The 22,504-nt window shown below is 36.9% G+C and overlaps 1 protein-coding gene across 5 annotated transcripts in view; it reads left to right on the forward strand.

Annotated features, from left to right (window-relative positions):
* ESR1 (estrogen receptor 1) overlaps positions 1–22,504 on the forward strand; it is a 358,968-nt gene that overhangs the window by 205,463 nt on the left and 131,001 nt on the right. For all 5 annotated transcript variants that reach the window (XM_019735446.2, XM_019735444.2, XM_019735445.2 and 2 more), the window contains one exon: positions 1,458–1,793. In XM_019735446.2, the coding sequence (XP_019591005.2) occupies positions 1,458–1,793 (336 nt within the window). The remainder of the gene's footprint in view (positions 1–1,457; positions 1,794–22,504) is intronic.

Consider the following 22,504-nt stretch of genomic DNA (forward strand, 5'->3'; position numbering starts at 1 on the left):
AATCGAACCGGCAGCCTTCGGAGTTAGGACCATGGAGCTCTCACCGCCTGAGCCACCGGGCCCGCCCCTGTTTTTGTCTTTTTTTTACACTAAAAGTAATTGGGGTGACAATGGTTAGTAAAGTTACATAGGTTTCAAGTGTACTATGTACCATTCTATAATACATCATCTATGTATCACATTGTGTGTTCACCACCCAGAGTCAGCTCTCCTTCCATCACCATATATTTGATCCCCTTTACCCTCATCTACCACCCTCCTCCCCCCTTACCCTTTGGTAACCACTAAACTATTGTCTATGTCTATGAGTTTTTGTTTCTTTGTTTGTCTTGTTCCTTTGTTGCTTTCAGTTTTATATCCTGCATATCAGTGAAATCATATGGTTCTTGACTTTTTGACTTATTTCGCTTAGCATAATAATCTCAAGATCCATCCATGTTGTTGAAGTGGCAATATTTCATCTTTTATTAGGGCAGAATAGTACTCCATTGTGTGTATAAATCACATCATGGAACTAACCAAAGTGTCCTTCGATAGATGATTGGATAAATTTTTGTCTTGTTAAAGTATTTGTTTCTGCTGATACATTTCAGCACCACAGTGTGATCTTTTCCAGGTTAATATACTGAGTTGAAACTTCAAAAAATCATTGCAAAAGAGATTGGATTCTCCCTCCCCCATAAGTTAGTTAATGAGAACCACAGCTGGGTAAACATTATGGGGAAAGTTATTTTCAGCTGTTTCAAAACTTTTATAGTAGGAAAAGCGAAATACATTTTTGAAACTCTTAAAACCAAGTAAACTATTTGAGGGTCTTGGGTCTCAATTCCTAAGGTGATGAAGTGTAGCTTAGTAGCAATGAAAGACCTACTGAGTGCCTCTGTGGTCCAGAGGCTGTCAGAAACACTTTGGATAAGTCGTTCCTTTTCAGTGTTTTCCATTAAGAGATCTACTTGAATGAGAAGGATATTTACTAAATGCTTTTTAAAAATGCCTTTTACAATTATTTTAAGAATATTCATAGCAGAAGCAGTGTTCGATGCTAAGCTATATTTCAAGAATAACTAATTATTATAATTCTGTTCTTTTTGTAACATTTCTTACATACACACACACACACACACACACACACACACACACACACACACACACAGCCTGTCAGACAAAAGCCTACATTCAGTTTTCCGGAGTTTTGTAAGCTGCTCGATGTCAGACGAACAGCTTAAAATTTGCCGCTGTAGGAATATTTACACCATTGAAATTGGTGAATGCTACAAATCAAGGCCTTTTAAAAACAAAAATCTCTTGGAGAAATAATTGTCAAACACTTACCAACACACCTGTGCCCTGAAGTATTTCTTTAAATGAAATAAAGGACTATTAGCATTGAAGACGATTTTAGTATGAAAGTTTGCATAAGGAAAAGAATAAACTTTTTTTTCTTTCTGTGTTCTCAGGGATACGGAAAGACCGAAGAGGAGGGAGAATGTTGAAACACAGGCGCCAAAGAGATGATGGGGACGCCAGGAATGAAGCAGGGTCCTCTGGAGACATGAGAGCTTCCAGTCTTTGGCCAAGCCCCGTCTTGATTAAGCACACTAAGAAGAACAGCCCTGCCTTATCCTTGACTGCCGACCAGATGGTCAGTGCCTTGTTGGAGGCTGAGCCCCCCATTATCTATTCAGAGTACGATCCTACCAGACCGTTCAGTGAGGCTTCGATGATGGGCTTGCTGACAAACCTTGCAGACAGGGAGCTGGTTCACATGATCAACTGGGCAAAGAGGGTGCCAGGTAAGGATGCTAAGTTCAACTTTTATTGTTAAGAGTCAATAACTACTCATGAACTGGTTGTGAAGTCATAGAAACAGTGGGAAACAATAGCTATTATCGCATTGGTTTCAAGGCTATATCGGAATTTATTCATTTTTAGTATCAGTACACTGTAATTCTCCTGGAAATTAGGAAATAATGTTTTAAAATCAAAATCTAGAAGGTTAGTCTTTAACCTGACATTATTTCTTTTTAACCCATCTTATTCACCAAAAAACCTGGGGTGGACACCACATAATAAATGCAGTTAGTATTATATGTTCACAGCATCAGAAATTTTTAACATGAAATGATCTACGATATGCACATTTTTAATATTGAGGACTTTTGTTTGAAGTACCTCAATTATTAATAAAAATTTTTACCTTAATAATCTTTTCTTTTAAGATCTTTGTGGACTAGAGAGATAATAATAAGTTTCTTTACTGAATGCCAATTATTTACCCAACTGTCTATTCTCAATATTTTAGGAGAAAGGTAACACATTAGAAAAATAAATTAGGTTCTCATCCTAATGCCGAGAGGAATTTGTAGAAAGACACAGTGGCTGAAGTGATACTTGGTCCTTGGGTTGACTCGCTCAGAATTGGTGTTCTTATAAAACTTGACTGTTGCTCTTATAGTTCAGGGAGAAGAACTCTAGTTATTATGGAAATAAGATTAGAACTTGACCTTCCCCCATGCCCCAGCATATCCATTCAGGAGCTAACGTAGATGAATCAAGGCAAGAGGAAGTTAAATCTTATTCTTGGGCTTAGAGAGTAAGTGAGCAATGGACTTAGAGAGATTGTCTCATTTGGTTTCTTTTAATAGATGAAATCAACTTATACCTATGAAGGATGGGATGCTTTTTATTACACTAAGTGCATATGGAGCATTGTACTTGCATTTCAAAGTTCACCAGTCTGTTATAGGCCAAGTGAACATATATCTGGCCTTAGAGAATATTTTATGTATTTGCATATATTAACATGTAAACGTGGTCTTTTGAATAAGGAGCCAGCAGTGTTGTGATCCAAGCTTCATAGGGAGCCATCCATGTAAGTGGTGGAGACTAGGTTATATGGAGGCATGGGGATTACCAGGCATATTTAGGTTTACAGAATCAGTTCAAATGGCAAATAAAAACTCCCAGCCATCTTTGAAATTAAGAGTTTTGTTGAGCACCTACCTACCTTAGCATTGTCATGGGAAACAGATCTGATAAGCGAATATTGGAATCTAAATGTAATGGGGTTGTAGATTTTATCTTTATATTTGTTATTGATTTTTTTTTTTAATACTTTGGGAGAAGAGAAAAATAAAAAATAATAATAGTGGCCATATTCTTGAGAGCGAACTTTTGATTGCTGTTATAGTTTATTGTACTATAAGCATATTCAGAGGGTGCTGAAAAATGCATACACATTTTAAGAATGGAAAACTGTATTAAAATTGTAATACTCAATATATACCAATAACGAAAGATGAATACAAGTCACGTTTGACTTCTTCAATTATAAGAGGTACTCAGAGTGGTTACCATCAGCGTCCAGACACTTCTGATTACATTGCTTGAGCAACGTTGACCAAAGTGTCCACTTGTATAATTGTTTTTGGCAACCCTGATATTTTCCCTTATAAAGTCTTAGCAATATTAGTTTCATAGCACTGTTGAACTCGAATATATATATTTTTATACTTACCAGTTAATTCCCATCATGACATTTTTATAATTATAAAAATTTGATGGCCATTGGAACAATTGGAATTAAATTAAAATATTAATACATGGTCAGTGGATGAAGAATTCATGGCAATAATATGAATTTAAGAATAAAACAGAGACAGAAATAAAGGGAAGGGAAATATTATGTCCATACTTAGCCATCCCATTGTTAAACCTTGGACTAAACACATTTATAGTAATGAGATGTATAGCAAAACCACTCTATAACTTGATTATTTTAATTTAAAAGACCTGAATGATTTCAAAATCCTTTGGACAAACTATGTCTTGTTTCTTGATGTTTGTTTTTTTTTAAAGACTTATAAAGGCTAAAGAGAAGTTTTTTTTGTTTTTGTTTTTGTTTTTGTGTGTGTATACTATTAGAATACAGCTATTATAAATCAAAAGCCTATTTGTTTGACCAAGCAGAATAAAAATAGTAATTGATCTAAAAAAGATGTAAAATGAAGGCAGAAAACAGTCTTCTGGAAAAATTTTGTAGATGATTGTCAAGCGTTTCGGAAAAACTGACTAAGTCACATTTTGAAAAGCTTTTATATATCTAGATATAGCTGTCATTTAAAAAATAGCCTGTATTGAAAATCTAATGGAGACATTTACGTGGTAATAGTTTGAGAATAATAAGAGTAATTTTTAAAAGAGGGAATAGAAAGCACCCTTAGTAAAAAGAGTAGCCAAATTGTCAATTCTAGAAGAACCTGGAATTAGCTCAATGATACAAAAACCTGCATGGGACACTTGTATAATCCTCATAATTGCTATAAATATAACAGAAATTTATGAGATCAGTTAAGTTCTACTTTCTCAGCAAATTTCAATTATGCAATGCAGTGTTATCAACTATAGTCACCATGTTACACATTAGATCCTATTAGATGCATCTTAAAGTTTGAATCATTTAACCTACCTCTCCCAATTTGCCCCATGCCTGACTCCCTGGCAACCACTTTTCTACTCTCTGTTTCTATGAGTTGGATTTTGTTTTTTTGATTTCACATACAAGTGATACCATACAGTATTTATCTTTCTCTGTCTGGCTTACTTCACTTTGTATAATACAAAGGTCCTCTCCACGTTGTCACAAATGGCAGGGTTTCCTTCTTCCTCATGCCTGAATAATATTCCATTGTATGTATATATACATATTTCTTATTCACTCATTCATTGACGGACACTACGTTTGTTGCCATATTTTGGATATTGTGAATAATGCTGCAATGAACATGGTGGTGCAGATATGTCTTTGATATCCTGTTTTCATCTCTTTTGGATATATACCCAGAAGTGGGATTTCTGGATCATATGGTAGTTCTAGTTTTAATTTTTGAGGAGCCTCTATACTGTTTTCCATAGTGTCTGCATCAGTTTACATTCCTACAAACGGTGTACAAGGATTCCCTTTTCTCCCCATCCTCACCAACGCTATTTCTTATCTTTTTTATAATAACCATTCTAACAGGTGTCAGTGTCAGGTGATATCTTGCTGTGGTTTTGATTTGTATTTCCCTGATGATTAGTGATTTTGAGCACCTTTTCATGTGTCTGTTTGCCATTTGTATATCTTCTTGGGAAAAATGTCTATTCAGTTTCTTTGCCAAGGGTTTTTTTTGGTTATTATTATGAGTTTCAGGTGTACAAAGCAACATAATAGTTATACATTTAACCTCCTCATAAAGTGATAACCCACCCCACAAGCTGCTACCCCTCTGACATCTTATATAGTAGCTGTTACTATACCATCGACTGTCTTCACTATGTTGTACCCCACATCCGGTGACTATACATACCTATATATTTAGTTATAGTTGACAGTCAATATTATTCTACTTCAGCTCTTCAGGTGTATAGCGCATTGGTCAGGCATCTACACAGTCTATGACGTGATCCCCCTGATAAGTCCAGTGCCCATCTGGCAGCCTACATGATCTTTACAACACTGTTGATTATATTCCTCATACTGTATTAACTATCCATTTATATTTCTTTTATCTTTTAAGTTTTACTTATTTAAGTGTGTTTTTCCAGAACCCATCAGCTCCAAGTCAAGTAGTTGTCTCAATCTAGTTGTGGAGGGCGCAGCCCACAGTGGCTCATGTGGGGATCGAACCGGTGACCCCGTTGTTAAGAGCACTGCACTCCAACCAACTGAGCCAACTGGCTGCTCCAGTTTATATTTCTTAACACCTTCACCTGTTTCACCCTTAACTGAACCCCATTCCCATCTATCACCTTGATAAATCTAGTATCCTATCTCTTTGCCAAGTTTTTGATCAGAGGTCTTTGTACATTTTGGATATGAATTTCTTATCAAATACATGATTTGAAAATATTTTTTCCATTCTGTAGATTATCTTTTCATTGTGTTTATAATTTCCTTTGCTGTGCAGAAGCTTTTTAGTTTGGTGTAATCCCACTTGTTTATTTTTGCTTTTGTTTCCTTTGCTTTTGGTGTCAAATCCAAATAATTACCTCCAAGACCAATGTCAAGGAGCTTACCTGCTTACCTGCTATGTTTTCTTTTAGGAGTTTTCATATGCAAGCCATTAATCCATTTTGAGTTGATTTTAGTGTACAGTGCAGATAGGGGGTCCAGTTTTATTTTTTGCCCTGTGGTTGTCCACTTTTCTCAACACCATTTATTGAAGAGACTACCCATTCCTCTTCATATATTCTGTCTCCTTTGTCATAAATTATTTGACATATACACATGGATTTATTTCTGGGCTTCCCTTATTCTGTTCCATGTTCATTTTTATGCCAATACCATATTGTTTTATTTACTATAACTTTGTAATACAGTGTGAAATCAGGAAGTGTGATGCATCCAACTGTATTTTTTTTATGATTGCTTTGGCTATCTGGTGTCTTTTTGTGGTTCCATACAAATTTTTGGTATCATGGTAATGCTGACCTCATAAAATGAGTTTGGGAGTGTTTCCTCCTCTTCTATGTTAGGTAAAATTTGAAAATTGGTATTAATTCTTCTGTGAGTATTCGGTAGAATTCATCAGTGAAGCTATCTGATCGAAGACTTTTCTGTTTTTTTTTTTAAATTACTGATTTAATCTCTTTACTAGTTAATTTGTTCATATTTTTAATTTTTTCGGATTCAATCTTAGTAGATTGTATGTTTCTAGGTTTATAGTTCTTTGACTTATAATTGTTCATAACTGTTTCTTATGATCCTTTGTGTTCATGTGATATTAGTAGTAATGCCTACTGATAAATAAAAATAAATTTATAATTTTATTTGTGTCTTCTCTCCTTTTCATTTATTTTCAATCTGTTCTTTGTTATTTTCTTCATTCTACTAACTTTGGCTTCATTTTATTTCCCTAGTTCTTTAGGGTATAAAGTTAAGACTGTTTATTTGAGGTTTTTTTTTTTTTTTTTATTGATGTAGGTGTTTATGTCATTATAAACTTTACTCTTGTAACTGCTTTTGCTACGTCTCATAAATTTTGGTATGATATGTTTCCATTTTCACTTGTCTCAAGGTATTTTTTGATTTCTCTTTTGAATTCTTTATGATCCATTTGTTGTTCAAGAACATGTTTGGTCTCCACATTTTTGTAAAATTTTCAATTCTTCTTGAATTGATTTCTAGTTTCATGCCATTATGGTAGGAAAAAGATGCTTCATATGATTTCAATATTCCTAAAAATTTAATACTTATTTTGTGGCCTAACATATGATCTATAATGGAGAATATGCCCTGCGTGCTTCAGGAGAGTCCATATTCTTTTGCTGTTTGATGGAATGTCCTGTGTATGTCTATTAGTTCATCTACTGTAATGTGTAATTTAACTCCTGTAATGTGTAAATTTAACAATGTTTCCATATTGATTTCTGCCTGGATGATCTACCCATTGTTGAAAGTGAGGTACTGAAGTCCCTGATATTATTGTATTGCTCTCTATTTCTCCTTTCCTATTTGTTAATATTTTTAGGTGCTCCCATGATGAGTGTATAAATACTTACACTTGTTATAGTCACTGATGAATTGGCCTCTTTAACATTATATAATGACCTTCTTTGTCTCTTATACTCTTTGGCTTAAAGTCTATTTTGTCTGATATAAGTATGGATACCCCACTTTTTTGGGGGGTGTTTTCCTTCCCTTTAGTTTCTTTTGAAACTAAAGAATGAAGTATGTTTTTCTATCCCTTTAGTTTCAGTCTACATTTGTTCTTAAAGCTGAGGTTAATCTATCATAGGTAGCATATAGTTGAGTTTTATATTTTTATCAATTTAACCATTCTTTTTCTTTTGCCTGGAGAATTTAGTTCATTTTCTTTTCTTTTTTAAAAAATTTATTGGGGTGACAATTGTTAGTAAAATTACATAGATTTCAGGTGTACAATTCTGTATTACATCATCTATAAATCCCATTATGTGTTCATCACCCAGAGTCAGTTCTCCTTCCATCACCATTTTTTGATCCCCCTTACCCTCATCTCCCACCCCCCACACCCCTTACCCTCTGGTAACCACTAAACTATTGTCTGTGTCTATGAGTTTCTGTTTCTCATTTGTTTGTCTTGTTCTTTTGTTGTTTTTGGTTTATATACCACATATCAGTGAAATCACATGGTTCTCTGCTTTTTCTGTCTGACTTATTTCACTTAGCATTATACTCTCAAGATCCATCCATGTTGTCACAAATGTTCCTATATCATCTTTTCTTACCGCCGAATAGTATTCCATTGTGTATATATACCACAACTTCTTTATCCATTCATCTATCGAAGGACATTTGGGTTGTTTCCATGTCTTGGCCACCATAAACGAAGCTGCAATGAACATTGGAGCACACGAGTCTTTATGTATAAATGTTTTCATATTTTTTGGGTAGATACCCAGGAGAGGGATTGCTGGGTCATATGGTAATTCTATTCTTAATTTTCTGAGGAACCTCCACACTGCCTTCCATAACGGCTGCACCAGTCTACATTCCCACCAACAGTGTATGAGGGCTCCTTTTTCTCCACAGCCTCTCCAACACTTGTTACTATTTGTCTTGTTGATGATAGCCATTTTGACTGGGGTGAGGTGATATCTCATTGTGGTTTTGATTTGCATTTCTCTGATGATTAGTGATGTTTAGCATTTTTTCATATGTCTATTTGCCATTTGTATGTCCTCTTTGGAGAAATGTCTCATCAGGTCGTCTGCCCATTTTTCAATTGGGTTGTTTGTTTTTTTGTTGTTGAGTTGCATGAGTTCCTTGTATATTTTGGATATTAGCCCCTTATCGGAGGCACTGTTTGGAAAAATCTTCTTCCATTCAGTTGGTTGCCTCTTTATTTTGTCGATGGTTTCTTTTGCTGTGCAGAAGCTTTTAAGTTTCATATAGTCCCATTCGTTTATTTTATGGGAGTCAAATTCATAAAATGCTCTTTGAACCCAAGGTCCATAAGTTTAGTACCTATGTTTTCTTCTATGCAGTTTATTGTGTCAGGTCTATGCTTAAGTCTTTGATCCATTTTGAATTAATTTTGGTACATGGTGACAGATAGCAGTCCAGTTTCATTCTTTTGCACGTGACTATCCAATTCTCCCAGCACCATTTATTGAAGAGGCTGTCTTTTCTCCATTGTATGTGTTTTGCTTCTTTGTCAAAAATTATCTGTCCATATTTATGTGGGTTTATTTCTGGGTTCTCAATTCTATTCCATTGGTCTGTGTGTCTGTTTTTCTGCCAATACCATGCTGTTTTGATTATTGTAGCCCTGTAGTACAAGCTAAAGTCAGGGAGTGTGATACCTCCAGTATTGTTCTTTTTTCTTAAGATTGCTTTGGCTGTTTGCGGTCTTTTGTGGTTCCAAACAAATCTGATGATATTTTGTTCTATTTCTTTAAAAAATGCCATTGGGAATTGCATTAAATCTGTATATTTCTTCGGGTAATATGGCCATTTTAACTATGTTGATTCTTCCAATCCATGAGCATGGAATGTCTTTCCATTTCTTTGTGTCTTCTTCAATTTCTTGTAAAAATGTATTTATAGTTTTCAGCATATAGGTCTTTCACATCCTTGGTTAAGTTTATTCCTAGGTATTTTATTCTTTTTACTGCAATTGCAAAAGGAATTGTTTTTTTTATTTCTTTTTCTGAGATTTCATTGTTAGTATATAGGAAAGCAATGGACTTTTGTACATTGACTTTGTAGCCGGCAACTTTACTGTACTCGTTGATTGTTTCTAATAGTTTTTTGGTGGAGTCTTAGGGTTTTCTATATATAGCATCATGTCATCTGCAAAGAGTGACAATTTAACTTCTTCATTCCCAGTTTGGATACCTTGTATTTCTTTCTCTTGCCTGATTGCTCTGGCAAGGACTTCCAACACTATGTTGAAAAGCAGAGGTGATAGGGGACAGCCTGTCGTGTTCTTGAATGTAAAGCAAAGGGCTTCAGTTTTTCACCATTAATTATGAGATTAGCTGAGGGCTTGTCATATATGGCCTTTATTATGTTAAGGTATTTTCCTTCTATACCTATTTTATTAAGTGTTTTAATCATCAATGTATGTTGTATCTTGTCAAATGCTTTTTCTGCATCAATTGATATAATCATATGATTTTTGTCCTTTATTTTGTTTATGTGATGTATCACATTTGATGGATTTGCAGATGTAGAACCATCCTTGTGCCCCTGGATGAACCCCACTTGGTCGTGATGAATAATCTTTTTAATGCATTGTTGTATTCGATTTGCTAGAATTTTGTTTAGGATTTTTGCATCTGTATTCATCAGAGATATTGGTCTGTAGTTTTCTTTTTGTGTTGTCCTTACCAGGTTTTGGTATCATGGTAATGTTGGCCTCATAAAATGAGTTAGGGAGTACTGTCTCTTCTTCAATTTTTTGGAAGAGTTTTAGCAGGATTGGTACTAGATCCTCTTTGAAGGTTTGGTAGAATTCACTAGTGAAGCCATCTGGTCCCGGACTTTTGCTTTTGGGAAGGTTTTAGATGACTGATTCAATTTCGTTACTGGTGATCGGTCTGTTTAGATTTTCCAGTTCTTCATGGTTCAGCCTTGGAAGGCTATATGTTTCTAAGAACTTGTCCATTTCTTCTAGGTTATTGAATTTGGTGGCATATAGTCCTTCATAGTATTCTTGGATGATCCTTTGTATTTCTGTGGTGTCCGTGATAACTTACCCTTTTTCATTTCTGATTTTGTTAATTAGTGTCTTCTCTCTTTTTATCTTAGTGATTCTAGCCAAGGGCTTGTCAATTTTGTTAATCTTTTCAAAGAACCAGCTCTTTGTCATATTAATTTTTTCTATTGTCTTTTTGTTCTCTATTTCATTCAGTTCTGCTCTGATTTTTGTTAATTCCTTTCTTCTGCTAACCTTGGGTTACATTTGTTCTTTTTCTAGTTCTTTAAGGTGTAACATGAGGTTATTTATTTGGGATTTTTCTATTTTCTTGAGAAAGGCCTGTAATGATATAAATTTCCCTCTTAAAACTGCTTTTGCTGCATCCCCAAAATTTTGGTAGGATGTGTTTTCATTGTCATTTGTTTCTATGTATCTTTTGATCTCTCCTCTAATTTCTTTTTTGACCCGGTCATTCTTTAAAAGTATGTTTTTAATCTCCATGTATTTGTGTATTTTCCTGCTTTCTTTTTGTAGTTGATATCCAATTTCAAAGCCTTGTGATCAGAGAATATGCTTGGTATGATTTCAGTCTTCTTAAATTTGCTGAGGCTTATTTTATGTCCCAATATATGGTCTATCCTTGAGAATGTTCCATGTACACTAGAAAAAAATGTATAGTCTGATGTTTTAGGATGAAGTGCTCTATATATGTCAATTATGTCCATTTCATCTAATGTGTCATTTAGGGCTGCTATTTCGTTATTTATTTTCTGTTTGGATGATCTATCCATAGCTGTCAATGATGTATTTAAGTCCCCTAGTATAATTGTGTTTTGGTCAATTTCTCCCTTTAGTTCTGTTAGTAGTTGCTTGGTATATTTTGGTGCTCCCTGATTGGGAGCATAGATATTGATGACTGTTATGTCTTCTTGTTGTATAGTCCCCTTTACCATTATGAAATGTCCATCTTTGTCTCTTGTTACCTTTTTCACCCTGAAGTCTGTTTCATTGGCTATCAGTATGATTACACCTGATTTTCTCTGGGTACCATTTGTTTGGAGTGTCAATTTCCACCCTTTCACTTTGAGTCTATGCTTGTCCTTGTAGCTGAGATGTGTCTCTTGGAGACAGCATATGGTTGGGTTTAGTTTTTTGATCCAATCTGCTACTCTGTGCCTTTTTATTGGTGAGTTGAGTCCATTTACATTTAGGCTGATTATTAATATGTGAGGATTTCCTGTCATTCTGTCTTTAGTTTTCTGGTAAGGCTGTGTCTCCATTGTTTCTTTGCCTTTTTGTTGTTGTCTATTATTTCTGTTTGGTGGTATTCTATGATGTTTCCCTGTGTTTCTTCTTTTATTACAGTATATATTTCAGTTCTGGATTTTTTTTTTCTGAGTGGTTACCCTTAAGTTTATGTAAAAGAAAGTTTGATATTTAGAGTATTCCATTTTCTTCAGCATGCTTACTTTCTCCATTCCCATATTCCGGTTCAGGCCTTTACTCTCCCTCTTTTTATGTTTCAGTTGCCACAAATTGTCCCTGTTGATGGTTGAATAGCCTCCTTTAGTATTTCTTGTAGTGCAGGTCCTTTAGTATTTCTTGTATTGCAGGTCGTGTATTAGAAAATTCCCTCAGCTTCTGTATGTCTGGAAAGGTCTTTATTCCTCCTTCATAGCTAAAGGATATCTTTGCTGGACATATTATTCTGGCTCATAATTTCTCTCTTTCAATAGTTTGAATATTTGGTTCCACTCCCTCCTGGCTTGTAGAGTTTCTGCTGAAAAATCTGATGGTAATCTAATGGGCTTTCCTTTGTAGGTTACCATCTACTTTTCCCTGGCTGTCTTGAGGATTCTTTTTTGTTGTTGATTGTAGACAGCTTCAATACAATGTGCCTTGGAGAAGGCCTGTTGGGATTGAGGTAATTAGGTGTTCTATTTGCTTCTTGGATTTGAGGGTCCAGTTCTGTCCACAAGTTTGGGAAGTTCTCATCGACTATTTGTTTGAATATATTCTCTGTTCCCTTCTCTCTTTCTTCTCCTTCTGGTATGCCCATTATTCTTACATTGCTCTTTCTGATGGAGTCAGAAAGTTCTTGTAGAGTTCTTTCATTTCTTTTAAGTCTCAAGTCTCTTTCTTCTTCCATCTGTGTAATTTCCAGGTTTCTATCTTCGATGTCACTGATTCTTTCCTCCATCTGGTCAACTCTACTACCTAAGCTGGTTATTTCATTCTTAATTTCTTCTATTGAGTTCTTAATCTCCAGAAATTCTATTTGGTTCTTTTTAAAATTTCAATCTCTTTCGTAAAATGCTCATGTTGTTCTTTGATTGTGTTTCTGAGTTCATTAAACTACCTTTCTGTGTTTTCTTGCATCTTGTTGAGTTTTTTTCAGAACTGCAATCTTGAATTCTCTGTTATTTAAGTCACATATTTCCATCTCTTTAAGTTCCTTTTCTGGAGACTTTTCACTTCCTTTCTGAGCTGTCTTGTTGCCTTGGTTATTCATGGCAGTTACTGATTTGTTATTTCTCTTCCTAGACATCTACAGGAGTGGCTTCTACAACAGGTTGATAGGAAGAGATCTTTCTTTTGTTTTCCAGTACTTGTTGGTAGAATGTTTTATTTTCTCTCCTGCAGCCTTTTTTTCTCTCTCACATGACAGTGCTATATTTTCTCTGCACTATTCCAGCTTCTCACACAATGGAGGGATTCCCTGGGAGATGGGCTTCTCCTCTGTTAATAGTTCTCCTGGCTCATAGGGCACTATGTCCCTGTCGGGATGCGGAGAGCTTTTGAAGTTCCAAAGCTCTCCCTGCACCAGATTCAGAGCCTGTATGTTTCAGCAGTTCTGTTTACTCCTGCAAGGATCCACCCAGGTAGGTTGGTCCAGGGGCGGGGTGAGTTGTGAGAGGTGGCCCAGAGCAATGGTGGCAACCAGCACCACAGCCGGTCCTGTTTCCACAGCTCCCTCCCCTTTGCTGGAACTAGTTGGGCTGTGAATCTGTGTTGGAGTTCCACAGTTCTCAGAACAGCAAATATTCTGTTCTTTTGATCTGACACTGCTACTGTTCCGCTTCTAGCACCCGGCAGGTGGGGGCAGGACGAGCTCTGGGAGGGTCGGGAGGGGGCGGCTAGTCTCAGTGCCTAAGGCTTCCGTTCTCTGCTTAGCAGTGAGGGCTTAAACCACCATTTTCAACCTTCCATCAGTCTTTTCTCCAAGGTCTCTGCCATGAGCGTTGGGTTCAGCTGTGTTATATGCTGTCCCCTCAGCCCTGTGGGCCATAAGCGGAGCCCTAACAGTCTGAGTTCTTCCCTCTCCCGCAGCTGCGGTAATTCCGGGATGCAGGGAGCTTGGAGCACTGAGCTAGGTCTGTGTCCTGCGCCCGCACAGCTCCATCTCTGCACTTCTCCATTCCCTCCTTCCCTGCTCGCACGATTCTCCCACCTTTAGGTGAATTCAGTAGTGGGTCTCTTCGTCTTGCCTGTCTGCTGTGCAGGGAGTCCTTTGTGGAGTTATTGTTGTTCGATTCGTTGTAAATTCCAGGGGAGTTTTACAGAGGCTCACCTCACGCTGCCATTTTGATGGCACAATGCTCATTCCATTTTCATTTAAAGTAATTGTTGATAGGTATGGACTTACTATTGCCATTTTTATTAACTGTTTTCTGATTGTTTTGTAATTCCTTTGATCTTTTTCTTCATTTCTTGCTCTCTTTGTGATTTGATAATTTTTCTGTAGTGGTATGCTTTGATTCCTTTCTCTTTATCTTCATGTATCAACCGTAGGCTTTTGCTTTGTGATTACCATGAGGCTCACATAAAACATATTTAAAAAGTGTCTTTTTAGCTGATAACAACTTAGCTTTGAATACATACCAATCTCTCCCACCCCCACATTTTGTGTTTTTGATGTCACAACTTGCATTTTTTAATATTCAGTATTAATTAAGAAGCTATTATATAGTTATTTTTAGTATTTTTGTCTTTTAACTTTTATAAGTGATTTCCCCACCACCATAGAGTATTTTGAATTTAACTATATATTTACCTTTACCAGTGAATTTTATACTTTTATGTTTTCTGTTATCAATTAGCATCCTCTCATTTCAGCTTAAAGAACTCCTTTAACATTTCTTGTAAGGTTGTCTAGTGGTGATAAATTCCTTCAGCTTTTGTTTGTCTGGAAAATTCTTTATGTCTCCTTCAATTCTGAGGGACATCTTTTCCAGGTAGAGCATTCTTGGTTGGCAGATTGTTTCTTTCAGTGATTTGACTATATTATTCCACTCTTTTCTGGCTTACAGTTTCTGTTGAAAAAACTGCTGGAAATCTTCTGGGGGTTCCCTTGTATGTAACAAGTTTCTTTTCTCTTGATGCTTTTAAGATACTCTTCTTGTCTTTAACTTTTGACAATTTAATATAATGGGTATCAGTGTGGGTCTCTTTTGATTCATCTTATTTGGAACTCTTTGGGCCCCCTGGAACTAGATATCTTTTTCTTTCTCTAGGTAAAGGAAGTTTTACCCATTTTTCTTTTGAATAACCTTTCTGCCCCTTTCCCCCTCTTCTTCTGGGATCATATAATACAAATATTTGTCTGTTTGATGGTGTCCAACAAGTTTCTTAAGCTGTCTTCACTCTTTATCATTTCTTTTTCTTTTTGATCCTCTGATTGGATGAATTCTATTATACTGCCTTTGAGTTCACTGATCCTTTTGTCTACTTCATGTAATTTGATATTGAACACCTCTGTTGAATTTTTCAGTTTAATTACTGTAATCTTCAGCTCTGTGATTTCTGTTTGATATGTTCTTCATAGCTCTTGGTTGAAATTCTCACTTTGTTCATGCATTATTCTCATGACGTCAATGAGTATAGTTATGAACATTATTTTGAACTCTGTCATATAAATCACTTGTCTCTGCTTTATTAAGGTCTGTTTTTGGAGTTTTATCTTGTTCTTTTATTTGGAATATATTCCTTTGTTTCTTAATTTTTCTCAGCTCTCTGTGTTGGTTTTTGCACATTAAATAAAATAGCCATCTCTTCTAGTGTTGACAAAGTGGTAAGAAAATAAACCTAAACTTTTAGCCCATGATGAGCTCTTTGTTGTCTCTCAAAGCTTTGTGATTGTTCAAGTTGCCTTCCTTGTTTTTTAGTGGCTCCCAGTAATTGAGAGTGTGCAAAGATCTGTCAGTGTCCCAGAAAGGAGGATCTCATTCAGTTTCTTTGTTTGCTATAGCCTTGTGGGTCTTTGGGTGCAAGCCCCGTTGGCTTTTGGAGCTAGGTGTTTTAGGGGCCTGTCCTTCAGGAAGTCTTAAAAGTTGGGGTGCTAGATGTTGGGTCCAAAACCTTCACTCTTTAAGGAGATGCTGGGAGTTTTGAGTTCTTTCCTGATTGTATATCACTGTGCCAGGAGTGGAATTTATGGCAAGAGTGTGTCTCAGTCTTTCCTACACATTTCAACATGGCTATTTTTTCGTTTTCCCAATGTGTAGGAATTTCTGAGCTAGTTTAAAAAAAAAAAAAAAAAAACTTCCAAAGGGGGAATTTCTCTTTAACTGTGTATGGGAAGATTGTGAATTCAGGAGTCTCCTATGTCTCCATCTTGAACTGGAATCCCCAGTTGGGTTCATTTTGCATGAAGAATGGCAATATAAATAATCAGCACATTGGGTTATTTTAGTAGTTCTAAAATAACTTTTTTTTTAATTAATAGAAAATTGTCAGAATTTTGAAATGTTGGTGAGTATAAGCTGAATTTTCCTTTCTTTTAACACCATGGGCATATTTTTTTGACTTGATGTATCTCTTTACTGAGAATCAAGATGTGGTGAGCACTATGATAAAATATATCATGCAAGTGTGATGGTCAAGTTCCAATTGTAAAGTACTTGTATTTGACCTGGCTAAAGATCACATCAAGGCAGTCATTTTGTTTTTTTCCTTTGCAATTTAAAAACAACAGCAGCAACAAGATGATAAAACTTACCTACGCATTTCTGATAAGGGATTTTTTTTATATAACATGTTTTACATACCTGTTTTTTGATATCTAGCTATAGAGAAGGCTTTTCTCTTTATTGTTTGCCCTGAAATTTGTTAATATTTAAGAAGCAACTTACATAATCTATCCATGAATAGAGATTTAGTTTTAAAAGAGCTAGAGTATTAAACCTTAATTTACTATTAAATTATACATGGTGAAACTCATCAATAAATGTAACATCCTTTAACTGAAGGTCAAACAAGGAGGAATACATGTAAAAGTTGTATTTTAAATCTCTACATCACACTCAATTGCATCATTGACTGGCTGATTCCTAGTTTCTGTGTTGGTGAAGTACATTTGATTTTTTTCCTCAGAAGTTTGAATTGTGTCACAAAACTGTTACTTTGATTTACTAAAAATTATGCCTTTTCCAAAATTCATTATAATTTTAACATACCTCAAAGTCAATTTCGTACTTCAAGTTTATGTTCTAGTTTTATGTATTTCAATGAATATTTGAATCAGTATTTAGCCCTTGGCTCTTTATTGCCTTTTAAACACTGATCATTAAAAATCTGATATCTCCATTGACCACTGGGCGCAGAGGGTGTACTGACACTGCTGTCCCAGAAGAAGAATAAAGGGAATATGACAACTGAGCACAGTGTCTTGGAAAGCATGCTTCTTTATCCACTTCCTCATTTTTTTTAGTGGCAAACTAGATGATGTTCTTCCTTCCCCTTTCCTGCTAAATCCCTCTCTACTCAACACTAGACAAGTATCCTTCCTTCTGAGCCCCACCTCCCCACGATTTCACTTGGGGTTTCCTCCTTGTTCAGTTTTGGTTCCGGAAGGAAAAATCCTCTTTTTCTGGACATGCCTTCTCCCAGGCCCAACCTCAGGTTCCTCAGAAGCTTCTTGTGTTATCTTTGAGGGTGAGGGTTATTTTAGCCATTCCAGGGCTCAAGGCTTCCAGCTCAGTGTTCCCCAGAAATCCAGTAATCTGCTTCCTAACTCTAATACTCATCCTTATCATTCAAATTAACAATGAACTAAGCTAGGAAATGCTTGTTGAATGAAAGAATAAATGCATGAGTGAAAGGTGCCTTTGAAATGCCTGATTTTAAGAAATCTCTGAGCTGTTAGAACTCAGTTTTTCCATAAAGAAGAAGTGATCTTCATGGCTGTAGTATTACTCTTTTTTTTTTTTTAACCTCTCTTTAGATTCTGGTGCTGTTCTGATATCTCTCTAGCTGTTGCCTTGGTGAGGTTCATTTCCAGCCTTTCTTTTATAAGGAGGGCAGAGCAATATCTAGAGGCATGTACAGGGTTTGAGCTCCGAGGACTTTAAAAGGCTTCAGCTGGCTTGTAACAAGTTCATTAAATTTAGGAGTATAATTTAAAACTTAAAATGGGTAGGGACAAGGGGGCAGGGAGAGGGCAAAATACCTCAATCTGGGAATTGGGAGCATCTTCAAAAAAGACATTCTATTCTGGGAGGTGCCTGCCGTTTCAGGGACTTGGCAAACCTACCCAGTAGTCTGATTCCCAACCTGTAATCAGACCAGTGAACCCTGCTCTCAGGCTGCTGTGGTGTTCCGGCCTGTTTCAGCATGGCATGGCGATGAAAGAGAATGTGACATGGCAGTATGGGTGGCCTCCTGGAGAGATGACAGATGCATATGTTTAAGGGTAAGATTTGCAGTTTAAATTTTGCAACCATTCTATAATAAGAACCTTGGGACGGGGTTTGAATTACCCTAGCATCCATGGTGGTGGCCCCTCTGGGCTGGCAATGCAGAACTTTCTTTGGAGTGCTCCATTTCCAAGCCAGCGCTGCCTGCGTTTCCATGCTCCCGTGGAAGCTCTGGTTAAAACCCAAGGAAAGCTGCTACTTACTTGATTTTTTTTTTCCACATGAAACTTTGAAGCCCCATCAGTGCTTATTGCCTGGGTGCTATTAAACCTTTAAGATCCTTTTCTCAACTTGAGAGTTTTCAAGAACAATGCTCCATGCAGGTTCTTTGCACTGTCCCCTCAGAGCTCTGTTTCAGTGAGTTTGGGTTGAGACCCCAGAATCTACATGTTTATCTTGAGTGCAGTGGGCAACGTGTGGTGCTGGGTGTCCCCAGGCCACCTTGGGGGTGGGGGGTGTGCTGGACTGTGGCTCTGCTGCTTTCAGGAGGAATTTGACATGGAGAATGTCAGATTTTTGTAACTATGTATGTGCTAAACAGATATATTAGTATTGAACCATGTCAAAGTGAGTTGAATTGTGTCCCCCCAAAAAAGAGATGTTGAAATCCTAACCCCTAGTACCTCAGAATGTGATCTTATTTGGACATAAGGTCTTACAGAGGTAATCAAGTTCAAATGAGGTCATTAGAGTGGGCCCTAATCCTTATAAAAAGGGGAAATGTAGACACAAAGATGGACACACACAAAGGGATGACGATGGGAAGACACATGGGGAGAAGATAGCCATGGAATTGAAGTGATGCATCTCTAAGCCAAGGAACACCTAGAAGAGGCAAGAAAGGATCCTCTCCTAGAGCCTTGAGAGAGACCATGGCCCTGCTGACTCCTTGATTTCAGACTTTCAGCCTCCTGAACCGGGAGAGAATACGTTTCTGTTCTTTTAGGGCACCCAGTTTTTGTACTTTGTGTGACAGCTCTAGAGAACTAATACAAATTGTATGAAAAATAAAAACTACTTGTATTTTGGAGGCAAAAGAAATAAGGAGCTTTTGCTTTAAAGAGGAATGTTTGGCTCACCTAGTGTCAGCTTGGCTAATCATTTACTCCTGTGTATTCTCTCCTTTGCCCGCCCAAGTGATTCACTGGACTTCTGGCTTTGAAGTTGATTTAGAACTTCAATGGTTCCACATGTCTACCTGGCAAATACCTTGTAAAAAAAAAAATTAACCCACAGAAAAATGTTTTCGCCTGGTGCTTTAATAGTTTCCATTTTTACATTTATATCTTTGATCCACTTGCATTCATCCTGGTGTACAGTATGAGGTGTGGTTCCACTTGTTTTTATACAGATGGCTGCACTGGTGTTTCAGTTCCTTTTGTGGAACAGCACCCTACAGTTCAGAAGTATTTTTAAGATTTCTTTTGTAGTTGACCTTCCAAATTTACTACTTACTAAGAGCTTTTAAAGTAGAGTGATAGATATGACCTAGTGATTTGCATGTGTGGTTATGTTTCCCAACTGTAAAATCAAAAATATAAAGAGAAAATTAGTGATTTATTCACAAGTTACACATTTTGCCTAATCTACATTAATGACTATATGATGTGATTAGTCTGTCCCATGTATACATATTTTGACATTTTATTAATCTTAGAAATAAAAAGCAAAAGTTCATGAGACTTGTTACATTTAGAAAACACTAGTGCTGTTGAGAGGTAATCAGGTAAGCTATCATTCAGTATTAACAGGGCAGAAAAATTCTTCCCAGGCGAGAAAAAGGATATATCAGGCTTCCCTTCTCTCATATCCTATCTGTTGTAGGTGTCCACCAAATACTCCAATACTCGGCCCTGAGCACTCTTTCTGCTTTTACCCAACTTGAAGAGCTGGTCCAATTGGAGTTTCAGCTGTTAATGCTCCGTGTTAACTTTTAGGCTCATGATTTCCAGATTTCTTTCTGTAGGTCCCAACACCTAAATATTCAGTTCCCGCAGGACACCAGTTAAATGCCATACTTCCAGCAATATATCTGAAAGCAAACTGGCCATTTTCCCTTTCTCCCCCTCACAGCAAACTTGCCTGCTTCTCCTTACCCCCCCACCCCCATTTCTGCCAGAGGCTCCTCCCTTCTTCTTGACTGCTTTGGAATCCTCTTTGTGTCTGGCTCTTTCTCTCTGTGTATCATCAGTTCTTGACTTCAACATCTCCAGACGTTGCCTTTGTTTCTGTTCCACTGTTACCAGCCTGGTCCACGTTCTCATCTTTTCCAAGAATGAATTCCCATAATATCCTCTTAACTGGCCTTTTTGGTTCCAGGGTCTTCTTCCTACAATTCATCCTAGGCATCACTGCCAGAATAGTTTCCATAAATCATCTTTTAGAATGTTCTCGTCCCTGTATGAGTTTCCTATGGATGCTATAAGAACCTTTCACAAACTGGATGCCTTAAACAATAGAAATGTATTCTCTCACAGTTATGGAGGCTGGATGTCTGAAATCAGGGTGTGTGTAGGGCCATGCTCTCTCTGAAGGCTCTATGGGAGGACGTTGCCTTACCTCTTCTGGCTTCTGCAGGCTGCTGGCAATCTTTGGCTTTCCCTGGCTTATAGATGCATTTCTCCAATCTCTGCCTCTATCATCACATGGTGTTCGCCCTGTGTGTCTGTGTTCAAATTTCCCTCTTCTTAGAAGGACACCAATCGTATCAGATTTAGGGTGAGCTCTAGTCCAGTATGACCTAATTTTACTTGATTATGTCTGTAAAGACCCTATTTTCAAATAATATCACATTCACAGGTTCTGGGTATATATGAATTGTAGGGGAGATACTATTCAATTAAAAATTTGGCAGTAACTTTATCATCTGACTTAGTAATGACTTTAAACGATGAATGATAGTGTCCTTTGAGGCCTAAAATGCAGAATGAGACTGTGCCTCAGGGCACCTTACCATAAATTAACCTTTTCTAGACAATCCTTGGGAAGGACCTTTGTAAGAAAGCTGTTCACCAACTTGGTCTCTCCTTATTTGATTTCTGCTTTCCAACGTGATCTCCTTGTCTCACCCCTTCACACAATGTGTTTATTTTTTCTTTTGCTTGAATCCTTGCATCTTTCTTTCTCTGTTTCAATTCTATGCTCATTTTCTTCCCCTGAAGGGACACCTTAACTTCTAATTCCTTTCTGAAATTTCAAACTGCTTTAACCAATCTTATCTTGGAGTGAGTTTGCCATCGCAGGATAACTAGTCCTTGCTCCAGAGATTTCTATCAGAGGTATATGGCTGAACTAAATCACCTAGGGTCTGAAACACAGTAACAGCTCTTAAACTATATTCTTATTTCACTAATGGTAGATTTGTTGTTGGATGATTCATTTTTACTATGGTTTCTTTTAAATGGAAAGATGAATAGTTTTTGTTGGCTGGGGGAACTTTGTCAAAGGCAAAGTATTTCTATAATCTGAATTTGACTTAATCCATGAGCTTATTCTTTAAGAGTTGTATATGTATGAAATAAATTTATATGAAATCATATTTTAGTTATAGTGAAGGTATCTTTCACTTAAATAAAACCTAGTGCAGATACTCATGGGCAGCGAGTATTTCTTTGACAAAACAAATGTTCTCCTTTTTATTGAAACAGGACGCTTTACAAATTGAGATTTCCTAACATGACGACTGTTTGAGCTGGCCATAGTACAGCTGCATTCTCAGAGTGACCCTGGAACTGCATGGCTTTTCCAAGATTCATGTGGCTCACTTTCTGGGGTGACTGCACTGGATCTTTTGGTTTAATCAATTCTGTATCTAGAGCTCTGGAATTCATTTGCCCCTAATGGTGGCATATTTAGACCCACTATGGCCTTATGCTCTGTGTGTCCTAAGTGTCAACATAGCCAGGCTGAAGTTTCAACATCCTGCTATCCAACAGAGGCTGTGCCTCAGTGATGTACGATGTTAGTTTTCTTTAGGGGTTGAAGACCGGAGGGAAAGAGAAATCAGTATCAGCCCTAATGAGGTCTAAGTAAGCAGAGCCCTGAAAAACAATGAGAACGTTGGATACATTCTCAGTTGTGAGTAGAATGAAAAGAACTCACCTATTTCCTATGCAACTCGCTATATAACCAATAATTTCTAAG

Source organism: Rhinolophus sinicus, linkage group LG05 (genome assembly GCF_036562045.2).
Source record: "Rhinolophus sinicus isolate RSC01 linkage group LG05, ASM3656204v1, whole genome shotgun sequence".
Lineage (NCBI taxonomy): Eukaryota > Metazoa > Chordata > Mammalia > Chiroptera > Rhinolophidae > Rhinolophus > Rhinolophus sinicus.